This window comes from Pelodiscus sinensis, chromosome 19 (genome assembly GCF_052426305.1).
Source record: "Pelodiscus sinensis isolate ZL-2025 chromosome 19, ASM5242630v1, whole genome shotgun sequence".
Taxonomy (NCBI): domain Eukaryota; kingdom Metazoa; phylum Chordata; order Testudines; family Trionychidae; genus Pelodiscus; species Pelodiscus sinensis.
The window spans coordinates 522,079-545,631 of NC_143070.1; the positions used below are offsets into that span (position 1 = coordinate 522,079).

The window sequence follows — 23,553 nt, forward strand, 5'->3', positions numbered from 1 at the left end:
CCAACAGCAGTGCCACTGTAGCTGGGTACTCCAGTGCTGTGAGCTTCCCCAACAGCAGTGCCACTGTAGCTGGGTACTCCAGTGCTGTGAGCTTCCCCAACAGCAGTGCCACTGTAGCTGTGTACTCCAGTGCAGTGAGCATCCCCTGTAATGAGCAGGGACTCGGATGCTGTGAACTTCCCCTCCAGCAGTGCCCCCAGCCACGGATTCCAGTGTTGTGAACTTCCCCACAGCAGTGCCCTGTCTCCCTCTTCTGTGTAAGTCGTGGGTGACTCCAGTTCTAACTCCAGCTCCATCTGATTGTCACAGGGGCCGCAAGGTGAGCCAGGCCCCCCCGGGCAGCAGGGAACCCCAGGCACCCAGGTAAGGAGCCGCCCAGCTCTGGGGACTCGAGGTGCAGGGGCTGGGAGCCAGGACTCCTGGGTTCTGCCCCGCTCTGGAGGGGGAGTGGGGTCTGGATCTAACCCTGTGTCTCTGTTTCAGGGATTGTCTGGCCCACAAGGTGCTATGGGCCCCCCTGGAGAGAAGGTGAGTGCCCCTAACCCACCCTGCCCCCCGCTGCGATGCAGCCCCCATCCCGGCCTGGGACACTTGTCTGGGTCTCTGCTGCCAGCTCTGATCTCTGCTTCTCTCTCTCTGCAGGGTCCCGGAGGCAAACCTGGCCTCCCCGGCATGCCCGGCTCCGACGGGCCTCCCGTGAGTATCCTGCCCACCCCAGCCCCTCCCCTGCCAGCCCCCGGCTCCCAGGCTCCCGCTGCCCCAGTCTGGCAATGCAGCAGCCGTATCCGTGAGCCGCACGGCTTCCTGGCGAGTCCCACCTGCCCCTGGTTAAGGTGGCTCCTGGCCTGACACTCTCTCCTTGGCATGGGCGTGAGGGCAGAGCAGCCATGTTTAACGGGAGGGGAGGCCGCGACATTCCCTGTGGAGACCCTGTTGTCACGGGGATGCTCCTGAGCTGTGCCACTTGCTCATGGGGTGAGGACCTGGGGGCCATGTGTAACAGGAGATGAGGTAGCACCATTTGCTGTTGGGCCCCACACACTGCCCTACTCATGGGGTGAGGACCTGGGGGCCATGTGTAACAGGAGATGAGGTAGCACCACTTCCTGTTGGCTTTTCACTGATACTCCTGCCTCATAGGGTGAGGAGCTGGCAACCATGTTTAACAGGAAGTGAGCAAGTACCACTTCCTGTTCATTCCCCACTTGAACCTCGAGGTTACAGTGGCCACATTTAACAGGAAGTGAGATAGCCCACCACTTCCTATTGGCCCCATACTCACACCCCCTACTCCAGGGGTGAGGACCTGGCAGCCATGTTTAACAGGAAGTGAGTGAGTACCACTTGAATCTCCTGCTTATGATGGCCACGTATAACAGGAAGTGAGTGCGTACCGCTTCCTGTTCTCCTACTCGCACGCCCTGCTCATGGGGTGAGGATTTGGTGGCCATGTGTAACAGGAAGTGAGCGAGTACCACTTCCTGTTCCCCTACTCGCATGCCCTGCTCATGGGGTGAGGATTTGGTGGCCATGTTTAACAGGAAGTGAGCGAGTACCACTTCCTGTTCCCCTACTCGCACGCCCTGCTCATGGGGTGAGGATCTGGCGGCCATGTTTAACAGGAAGTGAGCGAGTACCACTTCCTGTTCCCCTACTCGCACGCCCTGCTCATGGGATGAGGATTTGGTGGCCATTTTTAACAGGAAGTGAGTGAGTACCACTTCCTGTTCCCCTACTCGCACTCCCTGCTCGTGGGGTGAAGATTTGGTGGCCATGTTTAACAGGAAGTGAGTAAGTACCACTTCCTGTTCCCCTACTCGCACGCCCTGCTCATGGTGTGAGGATTTGGTGGCCATGTTTAACAGGAAGTGAGTGAGTACCACTTCCTGTTCCCCTACTCGCACTCCCTGCTCGTGGGGTGAAGATTTGGTGGCCATGTTTAACAGGAAGTGAGTAAGTACCACTTCCTGTTCCCCTACTCGCACGCCCTGCTCATGGGGTGAGGATTTGGTGGCCATTTTTAACAGGAAGTGAGTGAGTACCACTTCCTGTTCCCCTACTCGCACTCCCTGCTCGTGGGGTGAAGATTTGGTGGCCATGTTTAACAGGAAGTGAGTAAGTACCACTTCCTGTTCCCCTACTCGCACGCCCTGCTCATGGTGTGAGGATTTGGTGGCCATGTTTAACAGGAAGTGAGCGAGTACCACTTCCTGTTCCCCTACTCGCACGCCCTGCTCATGGGGTGAGGATCTGGCGGCCATGTTTAACAGGAAGTGAGCGAGTACCACTTCCTGTTGGTGCTGATTTTCATACAATCGGCTTTGCTGGGTGACCCCCTTGAACCCAGTTGGGGTGTGTGTGTATGTGGCCCCAGAGCCTCCTGCCTCAGCTCTGGCCTGGTTCCCAAAGGCAGCTGCCCCCGCTCATGCCTACCCTGGCCTACACCAAGCTCCACTGGCCCTTCACCCCCAGCCAGGCCCGGTGCCCCACCTGCACTAAATGAGTTTGGGCAAGGGGCAGCCCTGCCGCCAGAGCTGGGCTGATGAGAGCTAGGCCTGCCCCACAGGCAGGGGCACTGCCCTCCCCACAGAAACGGGGGTGGGGGTGGCCCCCCCAGCGCAGGGACAGGAGTTGATTGCTGTGTTGTTGGTGTTCATGGTTCACCCCTCTCTGTCTTCTCCCTCCCCTCCCCGTCAGGGACACCCAGGGAAGGAAGGTCCGCCAGGAACCAGAGGGAACCAGGTAAGGGGTTAACCTCCTCTCTTGCCTCTTCTGCTTGTCCCCTGGATCCCCCACCCCCAATCCGAGCCCTTTCTGGCCTCAGAAGCTGGGAGGCAGCCCCATAGGTGAGGTGCAAAGACCCTGTCCCCCCCACATGCAGGGGTCAGAGCCCCTGGGTCAGTGGGGTGACACATGCCCATCCGTGGTTCTAACCCCCCAAGTGGGCAGGGCTGGGGGAATGATGCCAGCGACTCTCCCCTGCTACTGGGCTGATCTCTTTCCCTTGCAGGGTCCATCCGGTCCCCAAGGTCCGATTGGCTACCCAGGCCCACGTGGTGTAAAGGTAAGCGCCTGATTGGCCCCGGGACTTGGTGTGGCTCCCTGGGGCTGAGATGTTACCCACAATTCTTAGCAAGGATGTGCGAAGGTCCAGAGGCCACGCGGTCCCTGCCCCGCAAGGGGGGAAGAGAAGGATTGTGGGTAAAGTGGAAAACAAAACAAGAGGATTGTAGCCAATGGGAGCCAGGAGTCCTGGGATCTCTCCCCGTCTCTGGGAGGGGAGTGGGGTGGAGTAGTTAGAATATGGCTGTGGGGGGAGAAAGCCAGGACTCCTGTGGCCAGCTCTGTCGCTGCTCCGTGCCCTGCAGCTCACCCTCCATCTCCCCATCTCTCACAGGGCGTGGATGGAATTCGGGGGCTGAAGGGTCACAAGGGTGAGAAGGTGAGTTCTGCTTCCCTCACCCTCAATCACAGGGGGGACGTATTCCTGGCAGCACCCCATGGCACCCCCTAGTGCCAGGCTGGGGAATTAGTGCACAGCGCCCCCTCGTGCCAGGCTGGGGAATTAGTGCACAGCACCCCCTGGTGCCAGGCTGGGGGCATAGTGCACCGCGCCCCCTCGTGCCAGGCTGGGAGAATGATGCACAGCGCCCCCTAGTGCCAGGCTGGGAGAATGGTGCACAGCGCCCCCTAGTGCCAGGCTGGGAGAATGATGCACAGCGCCCCCTAGTGCCAGGCTGGGGGCATAGTGCACAGCGCCCCCTGGTGCCAGGCTGGGAGAATGATGCACAGCGCCCCTGGTGCCAGGCTGGGAGAATGATGCACAGCACCCCTTAGTGCCAGGCTGGGAGAATGATGCATAGCGCCCCCTGGTGCCAGGCTGGGGGATTAGTGCACAGCGCCCCCTATTGCCCAGCTGGGAGAATGATGCACAGCGCCCCCTAGTGCCAGGCTGGGAGAATGATGCATAGCGCCCCCTGGTGCCAGGCTGGGGGATTAGTGCACAGCGCCCCCTATTGCCCAGCTGGGAGAATGATGCACAGCACCCCCTAGCGGCAGCTTGGGGAAATAGTGCACAGCATCCCTTCCCCCCACACTGAATTCTGTTTTTTTTAAATCACTCCCCTGTGCAGCTCCAGGAGTGCAGCCGGCAGCGGATGGGACTCTGGGCGGGGGTGTCAGGAGCTGAGGGGCACTGAGAATTCACTCGCTCTGGGACACGGTCCTTGCTCCACGGTGCAGGGTCTGGCTGATTCTTGTGTGGGGGGTGGGGCAGGAGCCCCCCCCAGTCAGAAGGGCGGTGCCCTGGGGCTCTGGCATTGAGGGGCTGGGGTCTGTGGCACCCCCTGGCTTCAAGGGGCTCTCAGACCCCCCCTTCCTGTATGAGCTGTTCCAGCCCCCAGCCCTGGGGGTTTCACCTTCCCCGGCAGCATGTGGATGGGGGGCTGAGCAGGATTATCTGGGGGCATCTCACTTAACCCTTTTCCTGCCATTGCCGGGCCTGGGGCTCTGGGGCCCCTCGGCCCCTCCTGTTCTCAGCCTGTGGCCCAGTTGCCCGGAGGCTGCGGTGCTTTGCTCTCGTTTTGGGGGCTGGGTTGGGGGGTGAGGGTGGGGCTGGTGCCCTGTGACCCAGGAGGTGAGACCCGCTGACTGTCCCTGGTCGGTCTGTCCATCTGTCTGTCTCTGCAGGGCGAGGACGGATTCACAGGGTTCAAGGGCGACATGGGGGTGAAAGGAGACAGGGTAAGTGTGCGCCCGGAGCCCCCCACCCCCCCTCCACCTGCCTGCCTGCCCCGGGCAGTGCCAGTCTCACCCCCCTCTTGGCACCCGCAGGGCGAGGAGGGTGTGCCAGGGTCCAGAGGAGAGGATGGACCGGAAGGTCCCAAGGGCCGGACCGGACCCACAGGTGACCCGGGCCCCCTCGGACTGCTGGGAGAGAAGGTGAGGAGCCGGGGCGACATGGGGGGGACTAGGCGCTGGCCCATGTGTCCCTCCCACACCCCCAGAAGAGCCAGCCCCTGCTCTGGGGCCGGATCGGAGCCAGTGCCCCCTAGAGGGGAGAGGCTCCACGGCCCATCCCCCTAACCCACCTCTCTCTCCCTCGCAGGGGAAGCTGGGTGTGCCGGGGCTTCCTGGGTATCCAGGACGGCAAGGCTCAAAGGTGAGCGCTGCAGACAAGGGGTCTGCCCCCTCTGCCCCACTTCTGCCCCCCAGCACGCCCCTAACCCCCTTCTCTCCTCTCTCCGCAGGGATCTCAGGGCTTCCCGGGCTTTCCCGGAGCCAATGGCGAGAAGGGATCTCGGGTGAGTTACCCCCGGTGGAGTGGGGCCCACGCTTCCCTCTGCCGGCGACATGCCCATGGAGGGAACTGGGGGGGCCTGGTGCAGGGGGTGCAGGTTCTGCTGTGGGGGGCCTGACACCCATTCCTGCCCCCCCACACTCAGGACAGATGGGAGCTGGCACTCACTGGTGGGGCTGGGTGAAGAGCAAGAGGTTGCGGGGATGGGGAGGGGTTTCCAGGGATGGGCTGGATGGGGAAAGCCACTAGCCCGGTGTGGGATGGGTCCCTGGGGCAGCTGGAATTGGGGGAGCCCTGCAGAGTTGTGAATAAAGTGTCATGGGGGGTGTCCCATGGGTGAGGTCTCTGCAGAGCCCTGAAATGGGGGGGTCCCTGTGTAGGTTCTGTGGGGCTGGGGGCCCTGCAGAGCCATGGGTGGGGTGGTCTGTAGGGGGGCAGGTTCAGGACGGGGGGTTCCAAGGGTGAGTGTTAGGGGTCCCTGCCGGGCCCTGGCTGGCTGAGGGGTTCTCCGCAGGCGCCCACGCCCAGCCCACGCCTCACTGACTCTCTCTCTTGCAGGGTGTATCCGGGAAGCTGGGCCCCCGGGGCGAGCGCGGCCCCTCGGTGAGTGTGGGGGGAAAGGGGGGGTTAGTGCAGCCAAGTCCCTGGGCCCCTCCCATCCTCCTCAGACATCCCGAGCCCGCTCCACATCCGGCCACCCATACCTCTGCACTTCTCATCCCTCCCTCCACCCATCCATCTACCTACCCATCCTTCCCTCTGCAATTCTCATCCATCCCTCCACCCATCCACCCTTCCCTCCATCCCTCCACCCAACCATCCACCCGTCCTTCCCTCCATCTACCTACCCATCCTTCCCTCTGCAATTCTCATCCATCCCTCCACCCATCCCTCCCTCCCTCCATCCCTCCACCCAACCATCCACCCGTCATTCCCTCCCTCCACCTACCGACCCATCCATCCCTCCATCCACCCACCCGTCCATCCCTCCACCCATCTATCCCTCTGCACTTCTCGTCCCTCCCTCCACCCATCCATCCACCCGTCCTTCCCTCCATCCACCTACCCGTCCATCCCTCTGCACTTCTCATCCATCCTTCCACCCATCCCTCCCTCCCTCCATCCCTCCACCCAACCATCCACCCGTCATTCCCTCCCTCCACCTACCGACCCATCCATCCCTCCATCCACCCACCCGTCCATCCCTCCACCCATCTATCCCTCTGCACTTCTCGTCCCTCCCTCCACCCATCCATCGATCCATCCATCCCTCCATCCACCTACCCGTCCATCCCTCTGCACTTCTCATCCATCCTTCCACCCATCCCTCCCTCCCTCCATCCCTTCACCTGTCCATCCCTCTGCACTTCTCATCCATCCCTCCACTCACCCATCCACCTGTCCTTCCCTCCATCCACCTACCCATCCATCCCTCTGCACTTCTCATCCCTCCCTCCACCCAACCATCCACCCATCCATCCATCCATCCATCCATCTACCTACCCATCCATCCCTCTGCACTTCTCATCCATCCCTCCACCCACCCACCCCTCCCTCCATCCACCTACCCGTCCATCCCTCTGCACTTCTCATCCATCCCTCCACCCACCCACCCCTCCCTCCATCCACCTACCCGTCCATCCCTTTGCACTTCACATCCATCCCTCCACCCACCCACCCTTCCCTCCATCTACCTACCCGTCCCATCCCTCTGCACTTCTCATCCCTCCCTCCCTCCCTCCCTCCATCCACCCATCCTTCCCTCCCTCCATCCACCTACCCGTCTATCCCTTTGCACTTCACATCCATCCCTCCACCCACCCACCCCTCCCTCCATCCACCTACCCGTCCATCCCTCTGCACTTCTCATCCATCCCTCCCTCCACCCACCTACCCGTCCACCCCTCTGCACTTCTCATCCCTCCCTCCCTCCATCCACCCATCCTTCCCTCCCTCCATCCACCTACCCGTCTATCCCTTTGCACTTCACATCCATCCCTCCACCCACCCACCCCTCCCTCCACCCACCTACCCGTCCATCCCTCTGCACTTCTCATCCCTCCCTCCCTCCCTCCCTCCATCCACCCATCCTTCCCTCCCTCCATCCACCTACCCGTCTATCCCTCTGCACTTCTCATCCATCCCTCCCTCCATCCACCCATCCTTCCCTCCCTCCACCCACCTACCCGTCCATCCCTCTGCACTTCTCATCCCTCCCTCCCTCCCTCCCTCCATCCACCCACCCACCCCTCCCTCCATCCACCTACCCGTCCATCCCTCTGCACTTCTCATCCATCCATCCCTCCCTCCATCCCTGCCCGCCTTCCATCCCAGTCTCCCTCCCTCCATTCCTTCTCATCCCTTCCCCCTGTGCTGTTCTCCACTGACCCTCCACCCCCCCTCCTGTCCATGTTCCTCCCATCCAGCCAGCCCTGCCCTTTCCCATCTGCCCGTCCACCCATCCCTCCCTGCCCAGCGCAGGCCTCCCCATCTGGGCCCCTTTCCCACCTATGGAACCTCCCCTGTAGCTGGGCCCCAGGGAGGTGATGCCCTTGACCCCAAGGCCCTGCCCTGGGCTCACCCCACCTGGACTCGTACATGACATGCCCTCTCTGGGCTCCCCCCTTGGCACTGGGCCTCGAGGCATGGACCCCTCTTTGGCTGGGGAGCAGTAAATACCGCCTTCCACCCACCCTCCTTAATTCTTACTTCCGGGTTGGGGGTCTGGTGTTCTGCTACTGGGGTGGGAGACATGTGCCCATCCCCCTCTTATGGGGCTGTGTGGGTCACTCGGGATCTGCCCCCAGGATTGGGGGTAGGGCTGGGAGGGGGCAGTGCTGGGGCTCAGACACTCACCCCCCTCTGTTTCATTCCTCCAGGGACCCAGAGGCCAGAGGGGGCCACGAGGAGCCACCGGAAAGCTGGGGGCAAAGGTGAGTGCTGTGGGGGTGAGGTGTGTGTGACACAGGATTAGGTGTGGGCAGGGGTCAGTAGTCAGCCTGAGTGAGCAGGCCCTGAGTGTGCAAACATGCAAGGCCAAATGTGTCCCTTTGTGTCCCTGAGAGTGTGCGTGCCTGTGTATGTGCCTGTCCGTGCACGCGTGTGAGAGAACAGGAGTGTGAGAGAACAGGAGTGTGTGTGTGCACATGTCCGTGCACGTGTGTGAGAGAACAAGAGTGTGAGAGAACAGGAGTGTGTGTGCACACGTCTGTGCACACGTGTGAGAGAACAGGAGTGTGCATGTCCGAGCATGCATGTCAGCGTGTGTTGGAATGGGATGTGCTCACGTTTGTCTCCCCTTGCAGGGCACGTCTGGCGGTGACGGCCCCCACGGCCCTCCAGGGGAAAGGGTGAGTGTGCGCTGGGCGGTGGGGACCTGAGCGTGCGACACTCGTGCAGAGCCCTGGGTACAGCCCTTTGCTGCACCAGCCGGGCCTAGAACATCACTGAGGGGTCTCGTGCGACCTGCCCCACCTTGGGCCCATGTTAGTGCAACGCTCGCACTAGGCCTCTGCTCATCACTGCCCAGGCCCTGTGCAGCCTGCCCTGTCCAAGCTGTGCCAGCGTGGGTCAGTCTCTGGGAGCCGGCTCCAGACCTGCTGTGCGGAGCCCCAGCGATGCGCTCGTGCGAGGGACGGGTCACTGCAGTGCGATGCTCGCACGACCCCAGTCACGGCTCCTGGCCTCGCGTGGTGCACAGCACCTGCAGCCATTACCTGGCAGGAGGGGTGGGTCCGTTCAGAGCCACTTGACGGCTCTGTGCAGGGGTCTCCCGGTACAACACTAGCCTGGCCCTGGCCGTGCTGGCCTTGTCTCCCTGCCCCCAACCTCTGCTCTGCTCTCCACAGGGACTCCCGGGCCCCCAGGGGTCAAACGGCTTCCCCGGACCCAAAGGACCCCCGGTGAGTAACATACGCGACCTGCAGGGTCCCCAGCCCCTCGGCCTGCCCCCAGCCGGCCCCCCCCCACTGCCATTGCACCCCCTGGCTCCCCAGCCCCCAGCCGGCTCCCCCCACTGCCATTGCACCCCCTGGCTCCCCAGCCCCTTCGGCCTGCCCCCAGCCTCCAGCCGGCCCCCCCCACTGCCATTGCACCCCCTGGCTCCCCAGCCCCTCGGCCTGCCCCCAGCCTCCAGCCGGCCCCTCCCACTGCCATTGCACCCCCTGGCTCCCCAGCCCCTCGGCCTGCCCCCAGCCCCCAGCCGGCCCCTCCCACTGCCATTGCACCCCCTGGCTCCCCAGCCCCTCGGCCTGCCCCCAGCCTCCAGCCGCCCCCCCCCACTGCCATTGCACCCCCTGGCTCCCCAGCCCCTCGGCCTGCCCCCAGCCCCCAGCCGGCCCCTCCCACTGCCATTGCACCCCCTGGCTCCCCAGCCCCTCGGCCTGCCCCCAGCCCCCAGCCGGCCCCTCCCACTGCCATTGCACCCCCTGGCTCCCCAGCCCCTCGGCCTGCCCCCAGCCTCCAGCCGCCCCCCCCACTGCCATTGCACCCCCTGGCTCCCCAGCCCCTCGGCCTGCCCCCAGCCCCCAGCCGGCCCCTCCCACTGCCATTGCACCCCCTGGCTCCCCAGCCCCTCGGCCTGCCCCCAGCCTCCAGCCGGCCTCCCCCCCCCACTGCCATTGTACCCCCTGGCTTCCCAGCCCCTCGGCCTGCCCCCTGCCTCCAGCCGGCCCCTCCCACTGCCATTGCACCCCCTGGCTCCCCAGCCCCTCGGCCTGCCCCCAGCCTCCAGCCAGCCCCTCCCACTGCCATTGCACCCCCTGGCTCCCCAGCCCCTCGGCCTGCCCCCAGCCTCCAGCCGGCCTCCCCCCCCCACTGCCATTGCACCCCCTGGCTCCCCAGCCCCTCGGCCTGCCCCCAGCCCCCAGCCCCCCCCCCACTGCCATTGCACCCCCTGGCTCCCCAGCCCCTCGGCCTGCCCCCAGCCCCCAGCCGGCCCCTCCCCCCCCATTGCCATTGCACCCCCTGGCTCCCCAGCCCCTCGGCCTGCCCCCAGCCAGCCCCTCCCACTGCCATTGCACCCCCTGGCTCCCCAGCCCCTTGGCCTGCCCCCAGCCTCCAGCCGGCCCCCCCCCACTGCCATTGTACCCCCTGGCTCCCCAGCCCCTCGGCCTGCCCCCAGCCTCCAGCCGGCCCCTCCCACTGCCATTGTACCCCCTGGCTCCCCAGCCCCTCGGCCTGCTCCCCGCCCCCAGCCGGCCCCCCCCCACTGCCATTGCACCCCCTGGGTCCCCAGCCCCTCGGCCTGCCCCCAGCCAGCCCCTCCCACTGCCATTGCACCCCCTGGCTCCCCAGCCCCTTGGCCTGCCCCCAGCCTCCAGCCGGCCCCCCCCCACTGCCATTGTACCCCCTGGCTCCCCAGCCCCTCGGCCTGCCCCCAGCCTCCAGCCGGCCCCTCCCACTGCCATTGTACCCCCTGGCTCCCCAGCCCCTCGGCCTGCTCCCCGCCCCCAGCCGGCCCCCCCCACTGCCATTGCACCCCCTGGGTCCCCAGCCCCTCGGCCTGCCCCCAGCCGGCCCCTCCCCCCCCACTGCCATTGCACCCCCTGGCTCCCCAGCCCCTCGGCCTGCCCCCAGCCCCCAGCCGGCCCCTCCCACTGCCATTGTACCCCCTGGCTCCCCAGCCCCTCGGCCTGCCCCCAGCCCCCCAGCCGGCCTCCCCCCCCCCCACTGCCATTGCACCCCCTGGCTCCCCAGCCCCTCGGCCTGCCCCCAGCCGGCCTCCCCCCCCCACTGCCATTGCACCCCCTGGCTCCCCAGCCCCTCGGCCTGCCCCCAGCCCCCAGGCGGCCTCCCCCCCCCACTGCCATTGCACCCCCTGGCTCCCCAGACCCTTCCCACTGCCACCTCCCCCTGCCCCACTGACCTCTCCGGCTTTCTCCCCACAGGGACCCCCTGGCAAGGACGGGCTTCCTGGGCACCCTGGTCAGCGAGGAGAAGTCGTACGTGTCTCTGCTACGGCGCTGCCGGGCTGCAGAGCCTCTTCTCTTACCCTGTTCCTCGGGTTCCTCCGCGTTACTCCTAAGTCACTTCCTGGCTTCCTTTCGCCTCCTCCCGTGTTACGGGCTGGAAACGCCTTCACTACCCTCACAGAGCAGCCTGTTACTTTCTGATTGCCCCCCCGTTACTTCCTTCTTACTCCCTGTTACTCCCATATTACACCTCGCATACTTGGGCATTACTCGGTGACTACTTCTGTGTGATGCTCCAATTCACCGCTCTCCCACTTTGCATGTTGGTTGCTCGCATATTACTCTCTGGATACTCCTGTGTTCGTTCTTTCTTACTCCTGCTTTGCACTCTGGCCACTCCCACGTTACTCCTCTCTCCCACATTGCTCTGTTCACTCCACTGTCACTTCTTCCCTACGCTCCTGTAGCTCTCTGGGGGTACGTCTACACTAGCTCATTAATTCGAGCTAGGCAGGGTAATGAGGACAACCGGAGTTGCAAATGAAGCCCAGGATTTAAATATTCCGGCTCCATTTGCATGTTCCCGGGCGCCGCCATTTTTAAATCCCCCTTAGTCTGAACTAACTGCCCGCGGCCACACGCGGAAGTTTAAAGTTAATCAAACTAAATCCTTAGTTCGGATTAACTGTTACTCCTCGTGGAATGAGGCAGTTAGTTCCAACTAAGGGGGATTTAAAAATGGCGGCGCCCGGGAACATGCAAATGAAGCCTGGGGTATTTAAATCCCAGGCTTCATTTGCAACTCCGGTTGTCCTCATTACCACACCTAGCTCGAATTAACGAGCTAGTGTAGACGTACCCTGGGCACTCCCATGTTAATCCTTGCATGCTGCTTTGTTACACTCGGGATACTGCTGCATTACTCCTCAGGTATGTCAAAGTTCGTCTCTGATTCCCCTCGTCACATTGCTGTTCATATAGTCACGTGTGACAGTCTGGTTAAGTCTATCAGTACTCCTCACACGCTCATGTTTTACTCTCTGGGTGCTCCTGCATTACATTTCACATTCTTACCTGTTACTCTTTGGGTACTCCATGATTACTCCTCACACTCTCACCTGTTACTCTTTGGGTACTTCATGGTTACTCCTCACATCTCATCTGATACTCTCTGGATACTTGGGGGCTGTGTTGACAGTGTCTACATTGGGATCTGCGGCCACTTTTGCGCAAGAACTTGCTGCCTGTCTACACTGGCCGTGTGTTCTTGTGCAAGTAAACTGACACTACTGTGTGAAATCAGGGCTTCCTGCGCCAGAACTCTGACGCTCCCGCTCAGGAATAAGCCCTTTTGCACAACTCTTCTTGCGCAAGAGGCCACTGTAGACAGGCAACATGAATTTCTTGCGCAAGAGAGCCTGATGGTTAAAATGTCCGGCAGAGCTTTCTTGCGCAAGAGAGCGTCTACACTGGCACGGATGCTCTTGCGCAAAGGCACGTGCCAGTGCAGACATTTTTGCAAAAGAGTTCTTGAGCAAGATCATGCCAGTGTAGACGTAGCACATGGCTACTTCTCACGCTCTTGCCTGTTACTCTTTGGGTACTCCGTGGTTACTCTTCACACTCTCACCCGTTACTCTTTGGGTACTCCGTGGTTACTCTTCACACTCTCACCTGTTACTCTTTGGGTACTCCGTGGTTACTCTTCACACTCTCACCTGTTACTCTTTGGGTACTCCGTGGTTACTCTTCACACTCTCACCTGTTACTCTTTGGGTACTCCGTGGTTACACCTCTCATTCTCATCTGTTACTCTCGGACTGCTCCTGTGTTACTCTTCACATACATGTTACTCCCTGGTTACTCCATGTTTACTCCTCACACTCTCCTGCCTCACTCATCTCTCCCCCCATGCGACTGTTCACACTTGGGAGAGGGCAGAGCCACCGTGCTGATGCCCCTGTCTCTGGTTTCCAGGGTTTCCAAGGCAAGACAGGCCCGCCCGGACCTCCGGGGGTGGTAGGACCTCAGGTAAGGAGCCGGGTGCTGGGGTGGGCTGGGAGTGGCCGTGCACACCAGGAGCAGTGACTCCCCTGGTGGTGGCCGAGTCAGGGTCGATGGCTGGACCCATTCCCTGAAGGTCTGTTTCTTGTCTCCCCCTGCACTAGGGTGCTCCCGGAGAGTCGGGTCCGATGGGGGAGAGAGGCCACCCGGGCCCCCCCGGCCCCCCAGGAGAGCAGGGCTTGCCAGGACCCTCTGGGAAAGAAGGCACCAAGGTGAGGCGCCGTGGGGCCCCGGGACAGCGCTAGGGGCGCTGTACTGCGGGGCGCAGGGGGGACCCAGCTGATTCTCCTGCTTCCCTCTGTAGGGCGACCCCGGCCCCCCAGGATCCCTGGGGAAGGACGGCCCAGCGGGGCTGCGGGGCTTCCCTGGTGAGCGAGGACTGCCCGGCACCCCAGTGAGTACCAGCCCCCGATTCCCCTGCCCTGTCCCCCCCAACGCCAGGTCTGACCTGTGCTTCTCCCCCGCAGGGCGGCACGGGACTGAAAGGGAACGAAGGGCCAGCCGGACCCCCGGGCCCCGCAGTGAGTACAGTGGGGGACCCCCATGCCAGCCCCTCCCCGTCCATCCTCTGACCTCTCCTTCCTTGCCTCCACTCCTAACCTTTGCCCTGCCCCCTCCCTCCTCTGACCCCCCGTCCCCTCCCTCACCTCCGATCCTGGCGTGACTCGTCCTCTCCCCTCCTCCAGGGCTCCCCCGGCGAGAGAGGCGGCCCTGGGCAAGGTGGCCCTGTCGGACCCCCAGGCAGACCGGGTCCCCAAGGGCCACCAGGCCCCGCTGGAGAGAAAGGCGTTCCCGTGAGTAGGGGCACAGAGGACGCGGGACGTGCGAGGCCTGATAGGATGCAGAGTGGGGTCTGGGAGCCAGGAAGCCTGGGGTCTCTCCTGGCTCTGAGGAGGAAGTGGGGGCTAGTGGTTAAAGCGGGGGAGGGGGCTGGGAGCCAGGAAGCCTGGGGTCTCTCCTGGCTCTGAGGAGGAAGTGGGGGCTAGTGGTTAAAGCGGGGGGGGGGGGGTCTGGGAGCCAGGAAGCCTGGGGTCTCTCCTGGCTCTGGGGGGGAAGTGGGGGCTAGTGGTTAAAGCGGGGGGCTGGGAGCCAGGAAGCCTGGGGTCTCCCCTGGCTCTGAGGAGGAAGTGGGGGCTAGTGGTTAAAGCGGGGGGGCTGGGAGCCAGGAAGCCTGGGGTCTCTCCTGTCTCTGGAAGGGCAGTGGGGGCTAGTGCTTAGAGCGGGGGGTCTGGGAGCCAGGGCTCTTGGGGTCTGTGCACCTCACTCCCCGCTGTTTCTCCGTAGGGTGAGAAAGGCCCCATAGGCCCCGCGGGCCGCGACGGAGTCCAGGGTCCCGTTGGGCTGCCTGGCCCCGCAGGGCCCCCAGGGGGTGCCGGTGAGGATGGGGACAAGGTAAGGCCCCGTCTGTCTGTGTGCTGCCCCACCCCACCCCATGGCGACTGACCCCCCCCCCCGCTTCTCTCTCCGCAGGGCGAGGTGGGCGAGCCGGGGCAGAAAGGCGGCAAAGGCAACAAGGGGGAGCACGTGAGTACGAGCCGGGCCCCCCCCGACCCCAGACTGGGGCTGACCCTCCCCCACGCCCCATGTGGGGCACCTGTGTCTCCCACCACTGACCCCGTCTCCTTCCTTCCAGGGCCCCCCAGGGCCCCCAGGGCCCATGGGCTCCGTCGGACAGCCTGGAGCAGCTGTGAGTATCCACCCCCTCGGGCAGACCGGGCGGGGGCGGTGGGTGGCTCTGGAAGGGGGGTGGAGCCTGTGCAGGGTGTGTGGGAGGGTCCCTGTCTCCGGGCCACGCTGGAGAGGAGGTGCCGGGGGTGAGGTGCTCGGTGCTGGAGAGCAGAGCCCCGTGTCGCACTGGTGCAGTGTGGGGGGGTTTCTGGGGGTCCCTGTCTCCGGGCCGCGCTGGAGAGAAGGTGCCGGGGGTGAGGTGCTCGGTGCCGGAGAGCAGAGCCCTGTGTCGCACTGGTGCAGCGTGGGGGGGTTTCCGGGGGTCCCTGTCTCCGGGCCGCGCTGGAGAGGAGGTGCCGGGGGTGAGGTGCTCGGTGCCGGAGAGCAGAGCCCCGTGTCGCACTGGTGCAGCGTGGGGAGGTTTCTGGGGGTCCCTGTCTCCGGGCCGCGCTGGAGAGAAGGTGCCGGGGGTGAGGTGCTCGGTGCCGGAGAGCAGAGCCCTGTGTCGCACTGGTGCAGCGTGGGGGAGTTTCCGGGGGGTCCCTGTCTCCAGGCCGCGCTGGAGAGGAGGTGCTGGGGGTGAGGTGCTCGGTGCCGGAGAGCAGAGCCCCGTGTCGCACTGGTGCAGAGTGGGGGGGTTTCTGGGGGTCCCTGTCTCCGGGCCGCGCTGGAGAGAAGGTGCCGGGGGTGAGGTGCTCGGTGCCGGAGAGCAGAGCCCTGTGTCGCACTGGTGCAGCGTGGGGGGGTTTCTGGGGGTCCCTGTCTCCGGGCCGCGCTGGAGAGGAGGTGCCGGGGGTGAGGTGCTCGGTGCCAGAGAGCAGAGCCCCGTGTCGCACTGGTGCAGCGTGGGGGGGTTTCCGGGGGGTCCCTGTCTCCAGGCCGCGCTGGAGAGAAGGTGCCGGGGGTGAGGTGCTCGGTGCCGGAGAGCAGAGCCCTGTGTCGCACTGGTGCAGCGTGGGGGGGTTTCCGGGGGGTCCCTGTCTCCGGGCCGTGCTGGAGAGAAGGTGCCGGGGGTGAGGTGCTCGGTGCCGGAGAGCAGAGCCCTGTGTCGCACTGGTGCAGCGTGGGGAGGTTTCCGGGGGTCCCTGTCTCCAGGCCGCGCTGGAGAGGAGGTGCCGGGGGTGGGGTGCTCGGTGCCGGAGAGCAGAGCCCCGTGTCACACTGGTGCAGCGTGGGGGAGTTTCTGGGGGGTCCCTGTCTCTGGGCCGCGCTGGAGAGGAGGTGCCGGGGGTGAGGTGCTCGGTGCCGGAGAGCAGAGCCCCGTGTCGCACTGGTGCAGCGTGGGGGGGTTTCCGGGGGTCCCTGTCTCTGGGCTGCGCTGGAGAGGAGGTGCCGGGGGTGAGGTGCTCGGTGCCAGAGAGCAGAGCCCCGTGTCGCACTGGTGCAGCGTGGGGGGATTTCCAGGGGTCCCTGTCTCTGGGCCGCGCTGGAGAGGAGGTGCCGGGGGTGAGGTGCTCGGTGCCGGAGAGCAGAGCCCCGTGTCACACTGGTGCAGCGTGGGGGGGTTTCTGGGGGGTCCCTGTCTCCAGGCCGTGCTGGAGAGGAGGTGCCGGGGGTGAGGTGCTCGGTGCCGGAGAGCAGAGCCCCGTGTCACACTGGTGCAGTGTGGGGGGGCTTCCGGGGGTCCCTGTCTCCAGGCCGCGCTGGAGAGAAGGTGCCGGGGGTGAGGTGCTCGGTGCCGGAGAGCAGAGCCCTGTGTCGCACTGGTGCAGCGTGGGGGGGTTTCTGGGGGTCCCTGTCTCCGGGCCGCGCTGGAGAGGAGGTGCCGGGGGTGGGGTGCTCGGTGCCGGAGAGCAGAGCCCCGTGTCACACTGGTGCAGCGTGGGGGGGTTTCCAGGGGTCCCTGTCTCTGGGCCGTGCTGGAGAGGAGGTGCCGGGGGTGAGGTGCTTGGTGCCGGAGAGCAGAGCCCCGTGTCGCACTGGTGCAGTGTGGGGGGGGGGGTCCCTGTCTCTGGGCCGCGCTGGAGAGGAGGTGCCGGGGGTGAGGTGCTTGGTGCCGGAGAGCAGAGCCCCGTGTCGCACTGGTGCAGCGTGGGGGGGATTTCCGGGGGGTCCCTGTCTCTGGGCTGCGCTGGAGAGGAGGTGCCGGGGGTGAGGTGCTCGGTGCCAGAGAGCAGAGCCCCATGTCGCACTGGTGCAGCGTGGGGGGGTTTCCAGGGGTCCCTGTCTCTGGGCCGCGCTGGAGAGGAGGTGCCGGGGGTGAGGTGCTCGGTGCCAGAGAGCAGAGCCCCGTGTCGCACTGGTGCAGCGTGGGGGGGTTTCCGGGGGTCCCTGTCTCTGGGCCGCGCTGGAGAGGAGGTGCCGGGGGTGAGGTGCTCGGTGCCGGAGAGCAGAGCCCCGTGTCGCACTGGTGCAGCGTGGGGGGTTTCCGGGGGTCCCTGTATCTGGGCCGCGCTGGAGAGGAGGTGCCGGGGGTGAGGTGCTCGGTGCCGGAGAGCAGAGCCCCGTGTCGCACTGGTGCAGCGTGGGGGGGTTTCCGGGGGTCCCTGTATCTGGGCCGCGCTGGAGAGGAGGTGCTGGGGGTGAGGTGCTCGGTGCCAGAGAGCAGAGCCCCATGTCACACTGGTGCAGCGTGGGGGGATTTCCGGGGGTCCCTGTCTCCGGGCCGCGCTGGAGAGGAGGTGCCGGGGGTGAGGTGCTCGGTGCCGGAGAGCAGAGCCCCGTGTCACACTGGTGCAGTGTGGGGGGGTTTCCAGGGGTCCCTGTCTCTGGGCCGTGCTGGAGAGGAGGTGCCGGGGGTGAGGTGCTCGGTGCCGGAGAGCAGAGCCCCGTGTCGCACTGGTGCAGCGTGGGGGGGTTTCCGGGGGGTCCCCTCCGTGGGGGGCAGGAGGGTCCCAGCGAGGCCCGTCTCTGACTCTCTGTGTCTGTGTCGAGGGGGCGGACGGGGAGCCCGGCGCCCGGGGCCCCCAAGGTCACTTCGGGGCGAAGGGCGACGAAGGGACCCGCGGCTTCAACGGGCCGCCCGGCCCCATCGGGCTGCAGGTGAGTGGGGCCGCTTGTGGGCCCGGCAGGGTCTCCCCCGCTGCCCCCCGGCCCTGCCCCCCACGCCCTCCGCCTCCCCCGTCTTCACCCTGGCCCCAGCCCGAGCCACCCAGTCCTGCCCCCCACGCCCTCCGCCTCCCCCGTCTTTGCCCTGGTCCCAGCCCGAGCCGCCCAGTCCTGCCTCCCTGTGGGTCCCCTTCACTTCCTGTCCCAAGCTGCTGGGCAGCGGGTCCGACCATCGGCCGGTTCATGCTGGGTCCCAGCCCCGAGCCGGCTGCTCTGGGAGGTGGGGGAAGCCGTCCCTGTGCTACCTCCCCCCCCCCCAGGATCCAGGTGTGCCCCATGCTCTGCTTCCCCTCCCCAGATCCAGATGTGCCCCCCTCTGGGACACTGCCCCATCTTGAGTCCAGATGTGCCTGCATCTCTGCCCCACCCCTCCAGATCCAGATGTGCTCCATCTCTGCCCCACCCCTCCAGATCCAGATGTGCCCCATCTCTACCCCCAGCCTTCAGATCCAGATGTGTCCCCCTCTCTGCCCCAGCCTCTGCCCCCACCACTCCAGATCCAGATGTGCCTCACATCTCTGCCCCCACCTCTCCAGATCCAGATGTGCCCCATCTCTGCCCCCAGCCTCCAGGTCCAGATGTGCCCCCATCTCTGCCCCACCTCTCCAGATCCAGATGTGCCCAGTGACAGCGTGTCGGGATTCCCCCGATCCTGCACCCCCATAACAACCAGACCAGACTCCCCCAGCCGGTAGAACAGGGGGGTTTGTTGCTGCTCAGGACACAGCCCAGCACAGACGCGATGTGGCTACAGGAGGCAGGGCCAGGGCGCCTCAGACCCCTTGGGGCGGGTCCCTGGGCCCCTCAACTCCCAGCCCCTCCTTAGTCTGTCCCCTGCCTGGTTTCAGCCAGAAACTGACCTTCCCCTGAAACCTGCTGTCCATCCCCGCCCCCCTCCCTTTGTCTCCCCTGTTGAAGAGCCTTGTTCCCTGCCCAGGCTGGGTCGGGGTGTCTGGGCCAATCCACATGTGGGGGAGTCAGTGGGAATCGCACAGCCCAGCGCAGGGGGACCCCGGGTACAGAGCAGACAGCCCCCCCCACACCACAGCCCCCATCTCTGCCCCCAGCCTCCAGATCCAGCTGTGTCCTGCTGCCTGGATCCAGATGTGTCCCTCGATTTGCCCCTCCTCCAATCCAGATGTGCCCCCCCCCCACTGATGCTCTCTCTCTCCCCTTAGGGGATGCCGGGCCCAGCGGGGGAGAAGGGGGAGACAGGTGACGTGGGCCCCATGGTAAGTGACCCTGCCTGCCCCCTTCTGAGACACCCCCCCAGGTGGGAATGTCCCAGAACCCTCCTCACCTTGTGCCCTCTCCCAACAGGGCCCCCCCGGACCCCCGGGGCCGCGTGGCCCAGCTGGACCCTCCGGAGCCGACGTAAGTGGCCCCCCACCTCCCAAATGTGTCAGCCCCGCCCAGGGCGATCCTGGCGGTAACCAGCCCCCCTCTCCCCCCACAGGGACCCCAAGGCGGCCCCGGCGGCATCGGCAACCTGGGCCCCCCTGGAGAGAAGGTAAGTGGGGGGGGGTCCCAGCCCGGGGGAGGGGCAGGGGCCGGCAGCACCCGGGGAGCGAGCCCAGGGCCGAGAACGAGTCCAGCCCACGACCCACCCCCCACACTGCAGGGGGCCCCCCAAGGGCCCTGCCAGTCTGTCCGGGGGGAGTGTCCTTCCCTGCCCCCCGTCTGGGGACCCCCAGGGAGCCAGACCCTGCAGCCAGGCAGAGGAGCCGCTCAGATCCCCCCTCCCCATGGACTGCCCCGTCTCCAGCTGGGCCCAGCCCGGAGGAGACGCCCCAGAGACAGCCGGGTCCCTCCTGGCCCTGCAGCCCGTGGCTGGACGAGTCGCTGGCCTGCCCCAGAGCCCGGCCTGGGCAGCCCTGTCCTCCCCACGGCCGCCAATGGAGGGGGTGGCCAGGGGGGCTGAGTCACTGATGCTGGGGTCAAAGGGTATCCACTGGCCTGGGGGGTGGGGGCCCGGACTCCTGGGGTCTCTCCCGGCTCTGGGGGGAGGGGAGCGGGGTCTAGTGGTTAGAGCGGGGGCTGGGGGCCAGGACTCCTGGGGTCTGTCCCAGCTCTGGGGGGAGGGGAGCAGGGTCTAGTGGTTAGAGTGGGGGCTGGGGGCCAGGTCTCCTGGGGTCTCTCCTGGCTCTGGGGGCAGGGGAGTGGGGGCTAGTGGTTAGAGTGGGGGCTGGGGGCCAGGACTCCTGGGGTCTGTCCTGGCTCTGGGGGGAGGGGAGCGGGGTCTAGTGGTTAGAGTGGGGGCTGGGGGCCAGGACTCCTGGGGTCTCTCCTGGCTCTGGGGGCAGGGGAGCGGGGTCTAGTGGTTAGAGTGGGGGCTGGGGGCCAGGACTCCTGGGGTCTGTCCCGGCTCTGGGGGGAGGGGAGCGGGGTCTAGTGGTTAGAGCGGGGGCTGGGGGCCAGGACTCCTGGGGTCTGTCCCGGCTCTGGGGGGAGGGGAGCGGGGTCTAGTGGTTAGAGTGGGGGCTGGGGGCCAGGACTCCTGGGGTCTCTCCTGGCTCTGGGGGGAGGGGAGCGGGGTCTAGTGGTTAGAGCGGGGGCTGGGGGCCAGGACTCCTGGGGTCTGTCCCGGCTCTGGGGAGAGGGGAGCGGGGTCTAGTGGTTAGAGCGGGGGCTGGGGGCCAGGACTCCTGGGGTCTGTCCCGGCTCTGGGGGGGAGGGGAGCGGGGTCTAGTGGTTAGAGCGGGGGTTGGGGGCCAGGACTCCTGGGGTCTGTCCCGGCTCTGGGGGGAGGGGAGCGGGGTCTAGTGGTTAGAGTGGGGGCTGGGGGCCAGGACTCCTGGGGTCTGTCCCGGCTCTGGGGGGAGGGGAGCGGGGTCTAGTGGTTAGAGTGGGGGCTGGGGGCCAGGACTCCTGGGGTCTCTCCTGGCTCTGGGGGGAGGGGAGCGGGGTCTAGTGGTTAGAGCGGGGGCTGGGGGCCAGGACTCCTGGGGTCTGTCCCGGCTCTGGGGAGAGGGGAGCGGGGTCTAGTGGTTAGAGCGGGGGCTGGGGGCCAGGACTCCTGGGGTCTGTCCCGGCTCTGGGGGGGAGGGGAGCGGGGTCTAGTGGTTAGAGCGGGGGTTGGGGGCCAGGACTCCTGGGGTCTGTCCCGGCTCTGGGGGGGAACGGGGGTCGGTGACACGAGGCCGGGGGCCCCCCGTGCGTGGGGCTTTGTGAGCTGTGGCCCCGGGGCCCATCCGGCGGGCGCGCGGGAGCTGACGTCCTTCTCGTTTCAGGGGGAGCCTGGCGAGTCCGGGGCCCCTGGCATCCCCGGGGAGCCAGGAGTCAAGGTGAGTCCCTGCCCCTCCTGCTCCCTCCCCCGACCCCTGGAACCGCCTATTCCCCCCCCGGGGGCTGCCCCGAGTCCCCGCTGCCATCCCATAGGACCCCCCGGGCTCCCACCCCCTCCAAGGAGCCCCCTGCACCCCTCTCATGGGGACCTGCCCCCTGGAACCTCCCGGCCTGCTCCCACCATTCCCCTTCCTCAGGACCCCCCGAGCGGTCAGCGTCTGGCCAGGGCCCCTCCTTGTGGGGGTCTCTGGTCAGGGACCCCCCAGCAGGGACCCCAGAGCTTTGCTCCCCTCAGGGCCCAGCTCCCCCCTCCCTCTCGGGGGCAGAGCCAGGACCTGGCCCGCCCCCACTCAGCAAGGACCCCCAGAGCCCGTTTCCTCCACCAGAAACACCCCCCCGGCTGTGGCCCCCACCCCAGAGACTCTGGGGCCAGGACCTCTCCCCTCGACGGAGACCCCCCCACACATGGGGGTTCTCCTAGGGACGTGGGGGAGCTCCGCCCCCCACCCACCCCCCACACTGACCCCCCGGCTCTGCCTCCGCCCCAGGGCCCGCGAGGAGAGCGAGGGGAGAAAGGAGAAACCGGAGTCGCCGGAGTCGCTGGACCCCCTGGAGGGAAAGGGCCCCTCGGAGACGATGGGCCCAAGGGGAACCCCGTGAGTGGGGGCACAGAGGCTGGGGGGGGCAGGACTCCTGGAGTCTCTCCCAGCTCTGGGAGGGGAGTGGGGTCTAGTGGTTAGAGCGGGGCGCAAAGCCAGGACTCCTGGGTTCAGCACCTGGCTCTGAGGGGGGCGGGGGGCGGAGAGCCAGGACTCCCGGGGTCCCTGCCTGGCTCTTAGGGGGGGAGGCCAGGGGGCCAGGACTTCCGGGTCTCCTCCTGGCTCTGAGGGGGGGGTTGGGGGATGCGGGGGAAGGGGCTGGGGGGCCAGGACTCCCCGGTCCCTGCCTGGCTCGGGGGGGGGGCGGGAGGTTGGGGGCAGGGGCCGGGGGGCCAGGACTCCCGGGTCCCCGCCTGGCTCGGGGGGGGGGGTTGGGAGGTTGGGGGCAGGGACCGGGGGGCCAGGACTCCCGGGTCCCCGCCTGGCTCGGGGGGGGGGTTGGGAGGTTGGGGGGCAGGGACCGGGGGGCCAGGACTCCCGGGTCCCCGCCTGGCTCTGGGGGGGGGGGGTTGGGAGGTTGGGGGGCAGGGACCGGGGGGCCAGGACTCCCGGGTCCCCGCCTGGCTCTGAGGGGGGGGGCGGGAGGTTGGGGGGCAGGGGCCGGGGGGCCAGGACTCCCGGGTCCCCGCCTGGCTCTGAGGGGGGGGGCGGGAGGTTGGGGGGCAGGGGCCGGGGGGCCAGGACTCCCGGGGTCCCCGCCTGGCTCGGGGGGGGGTTGGGAGGTTGGGGGGCAGGGGGCGGGGGGCCAGGACTCCCCGGTCCCTGCCTGGCTCGCGGGGGGGCGGGAGGTTGGGGGGCAGGGGCCGGGGGGCAGGGGCCGGGGGGCCAGGACTCCCGGGTCCCCGCCTGGCTCGGGGGGGGGGGTTGGGAGGTTGGGGCGCAGGGGCCGGGGGGCCAGGACTCCCGGGTCCCCGCCTGGCGCAGGAGGAGGTGTCTGTGGCTGATTCACTCTTGTCTTTTCCAGGGTCCAGTTGGTTTCCCAGGGGATCCCGGCCCGCCAGGGGAAATGGGCCCGCGGGTGAGTGTGGCCCCTGCGTGGCCCGGCGGGGCCGTGGGACGGGCCCTTGCAGCCGGGGCGGGGGAGGTGCTCGGAGGCTGGGCGGGACCCAGGGGGTGTCGCTGGCTTTGGGGTCCCTGCTGCGGCTCCTGACTCAGGGCTTGTCCCCCCAGGGCCAGGACGGGGCGAAGGGCGAGCGCGGCGAGGACGGGGAGCCTGGGCAGCCGGTGAGTGAGCAGGGCCCTGGGGCCCCCCAGTTCCAGATCGGCCCCCTCTGGATTCCTGTCTCCGACCTGCTGGAGTGACCCGCCCCGAGTTCTGCCCCCCAACCCGGTTGTACCTGCCCCAACCTGCCCCTCCCCCCGCCTTCCTGAGCAGACTCCCCCTCTGGATTCTCCTTCCCCCATGTTCCAGATCGCTCCCTGCCCCCACCTCTCCGGGGCCCCCCTCTTCCACCTCTCTGGGCCCCCTCCCCCACCTCTCTGGCCCCCTCCCCCACCTCTCCGGGGCCCCCTCCCCCACCTCTCAGGGGTCCCCCCCTCCCCTCTCGGGGCCCCCGGTTCCTGCCTCTCTGGACCTCTTCCCCCACCTCTCGGGGCCCCCAATTCCCGCCTCTCTGGG

The 23,553-nt window shown here is 66.7% G+C and overlaps 1 protein-coding gene across 5 annotated transcripts in view; it reads left to right on the forward strand.

The window, feature by feature from the left end:
• COL11A2 (collagen type XI alpha 2 chain) overlaps positions 1 to 23,553 on the forward strand; it is a 92,030-nt gene that overhangs the window by 53,920 nt on the left and 14,557 nt on the right. For all 5 annotated transcript variants that reach the window (XM_089771561.1, XM_075917109.2, XM_089771562.1 and 2 more), the window contains 31 exons: positions 310 to 363; positions 484 to 528; positions 643 to 696; positions 2,698 to 2,742; positions 3,011 to 3,064; positions 3,398 to 3,442; positions 4,690 to 4,743; positions 4,834 to 4,941; positions 5,108 to 5,161; positions 5,250 to 5,303; positions 5,858 to 5,902; positions 8,179 to 8,232; positions 8,605 to 8,649; positions 9,148 to 9,201; positions 11,188 to 11,241; positions 13,189 to 13,242; positions 13,380 to 13,487; positions 13,580 to 13,669; positions 13,743 to 13,796; positions 13,962 to 14,069; positions 14,560 to 14,667; positions 14,746 to 14,799; positions 14,909 to 14,962; positions 17,818 to 17,925; positions 19,170 to 19,223; positions 19,312 to 19,365; positions 19,448 to 19,501; positions 21,222 to 21,275; positions 21,825 to 21,932; positions 22,900 to 22,953; positions 23,106 to 23,159. In XM_089771561.1, the coding sequence (XP_089627687.1) occupies positions 310 to 363; positions 484 to 528; positions 643 to 696; positions 2,698 to 2,742; positions 3,011 to 3,064; positions 3,398 to 3,442; positions 4,690 to 4,743; positions 4,834 to 4,941; positions 5,108 to 5,161; positions 5,250 to 5,303; positions 5,858 to 5,902; positions 8,179 to 8,232; positions 8,605 to 8,649; positions 9,148 to 9,201; positions 11,188 to 11,241; positions 13,189 to 13,242; positions 13,380 to 13,487; positions 13,580 to 13,669; positions 13,743 to 13,796; positions 13,962 to 14,069; positions 14,560 to 14,667; positions 14,746 to 14,799; positions 14,909 to 14,962; positions 17,818 to 17,925; positions 19,170 to 19,223; positions 19,312 to 19,365; positions 19,448 to 19,501; positions 21,222 to 21,275; positions 21,825 to 21,932; positions 22,900 to 22,953; positions 23,106 to 23,159 (1,989 nt within the window). The remainder of the gene's footprint in view (positions 1 to 309; positions 364 to 483; positions 529 to 642; positions 697 to 2,697; positions 2,743 to 3,010; positions 3,065 to 3,397; positions 3,443 to 4,689; positions 4,744 to 4,833; positions 4,942 to 5,107; positions 5,162 to 5,249; positions 5,304 to 5,857; positions 5,903 to 8,178; positions 8,233 to 8,604; positions 8,650 to 9,147; positions 9,202 to 11,187; positions 11,242 to 13,188; positions 13,243 to 13,379; positions 13,488 to 13,579; positions 13,670 to 13,742; positions 13,797 to 13,961; positions 14,070 to 14,559; positions 14,668 to 14,745; positions 14,800 to 14,908; positions 14,963 to 17,817; positions 17,926 to 19,169; positions 19,224 to 19,311; positions 19,366 to 19,447; positions 19,502 to 21,221; positions 21,276 to 21,824; positions 21,933 to 22,899; positions 22,954 to 23,105; positions 23,160 to 23,553) is intronic.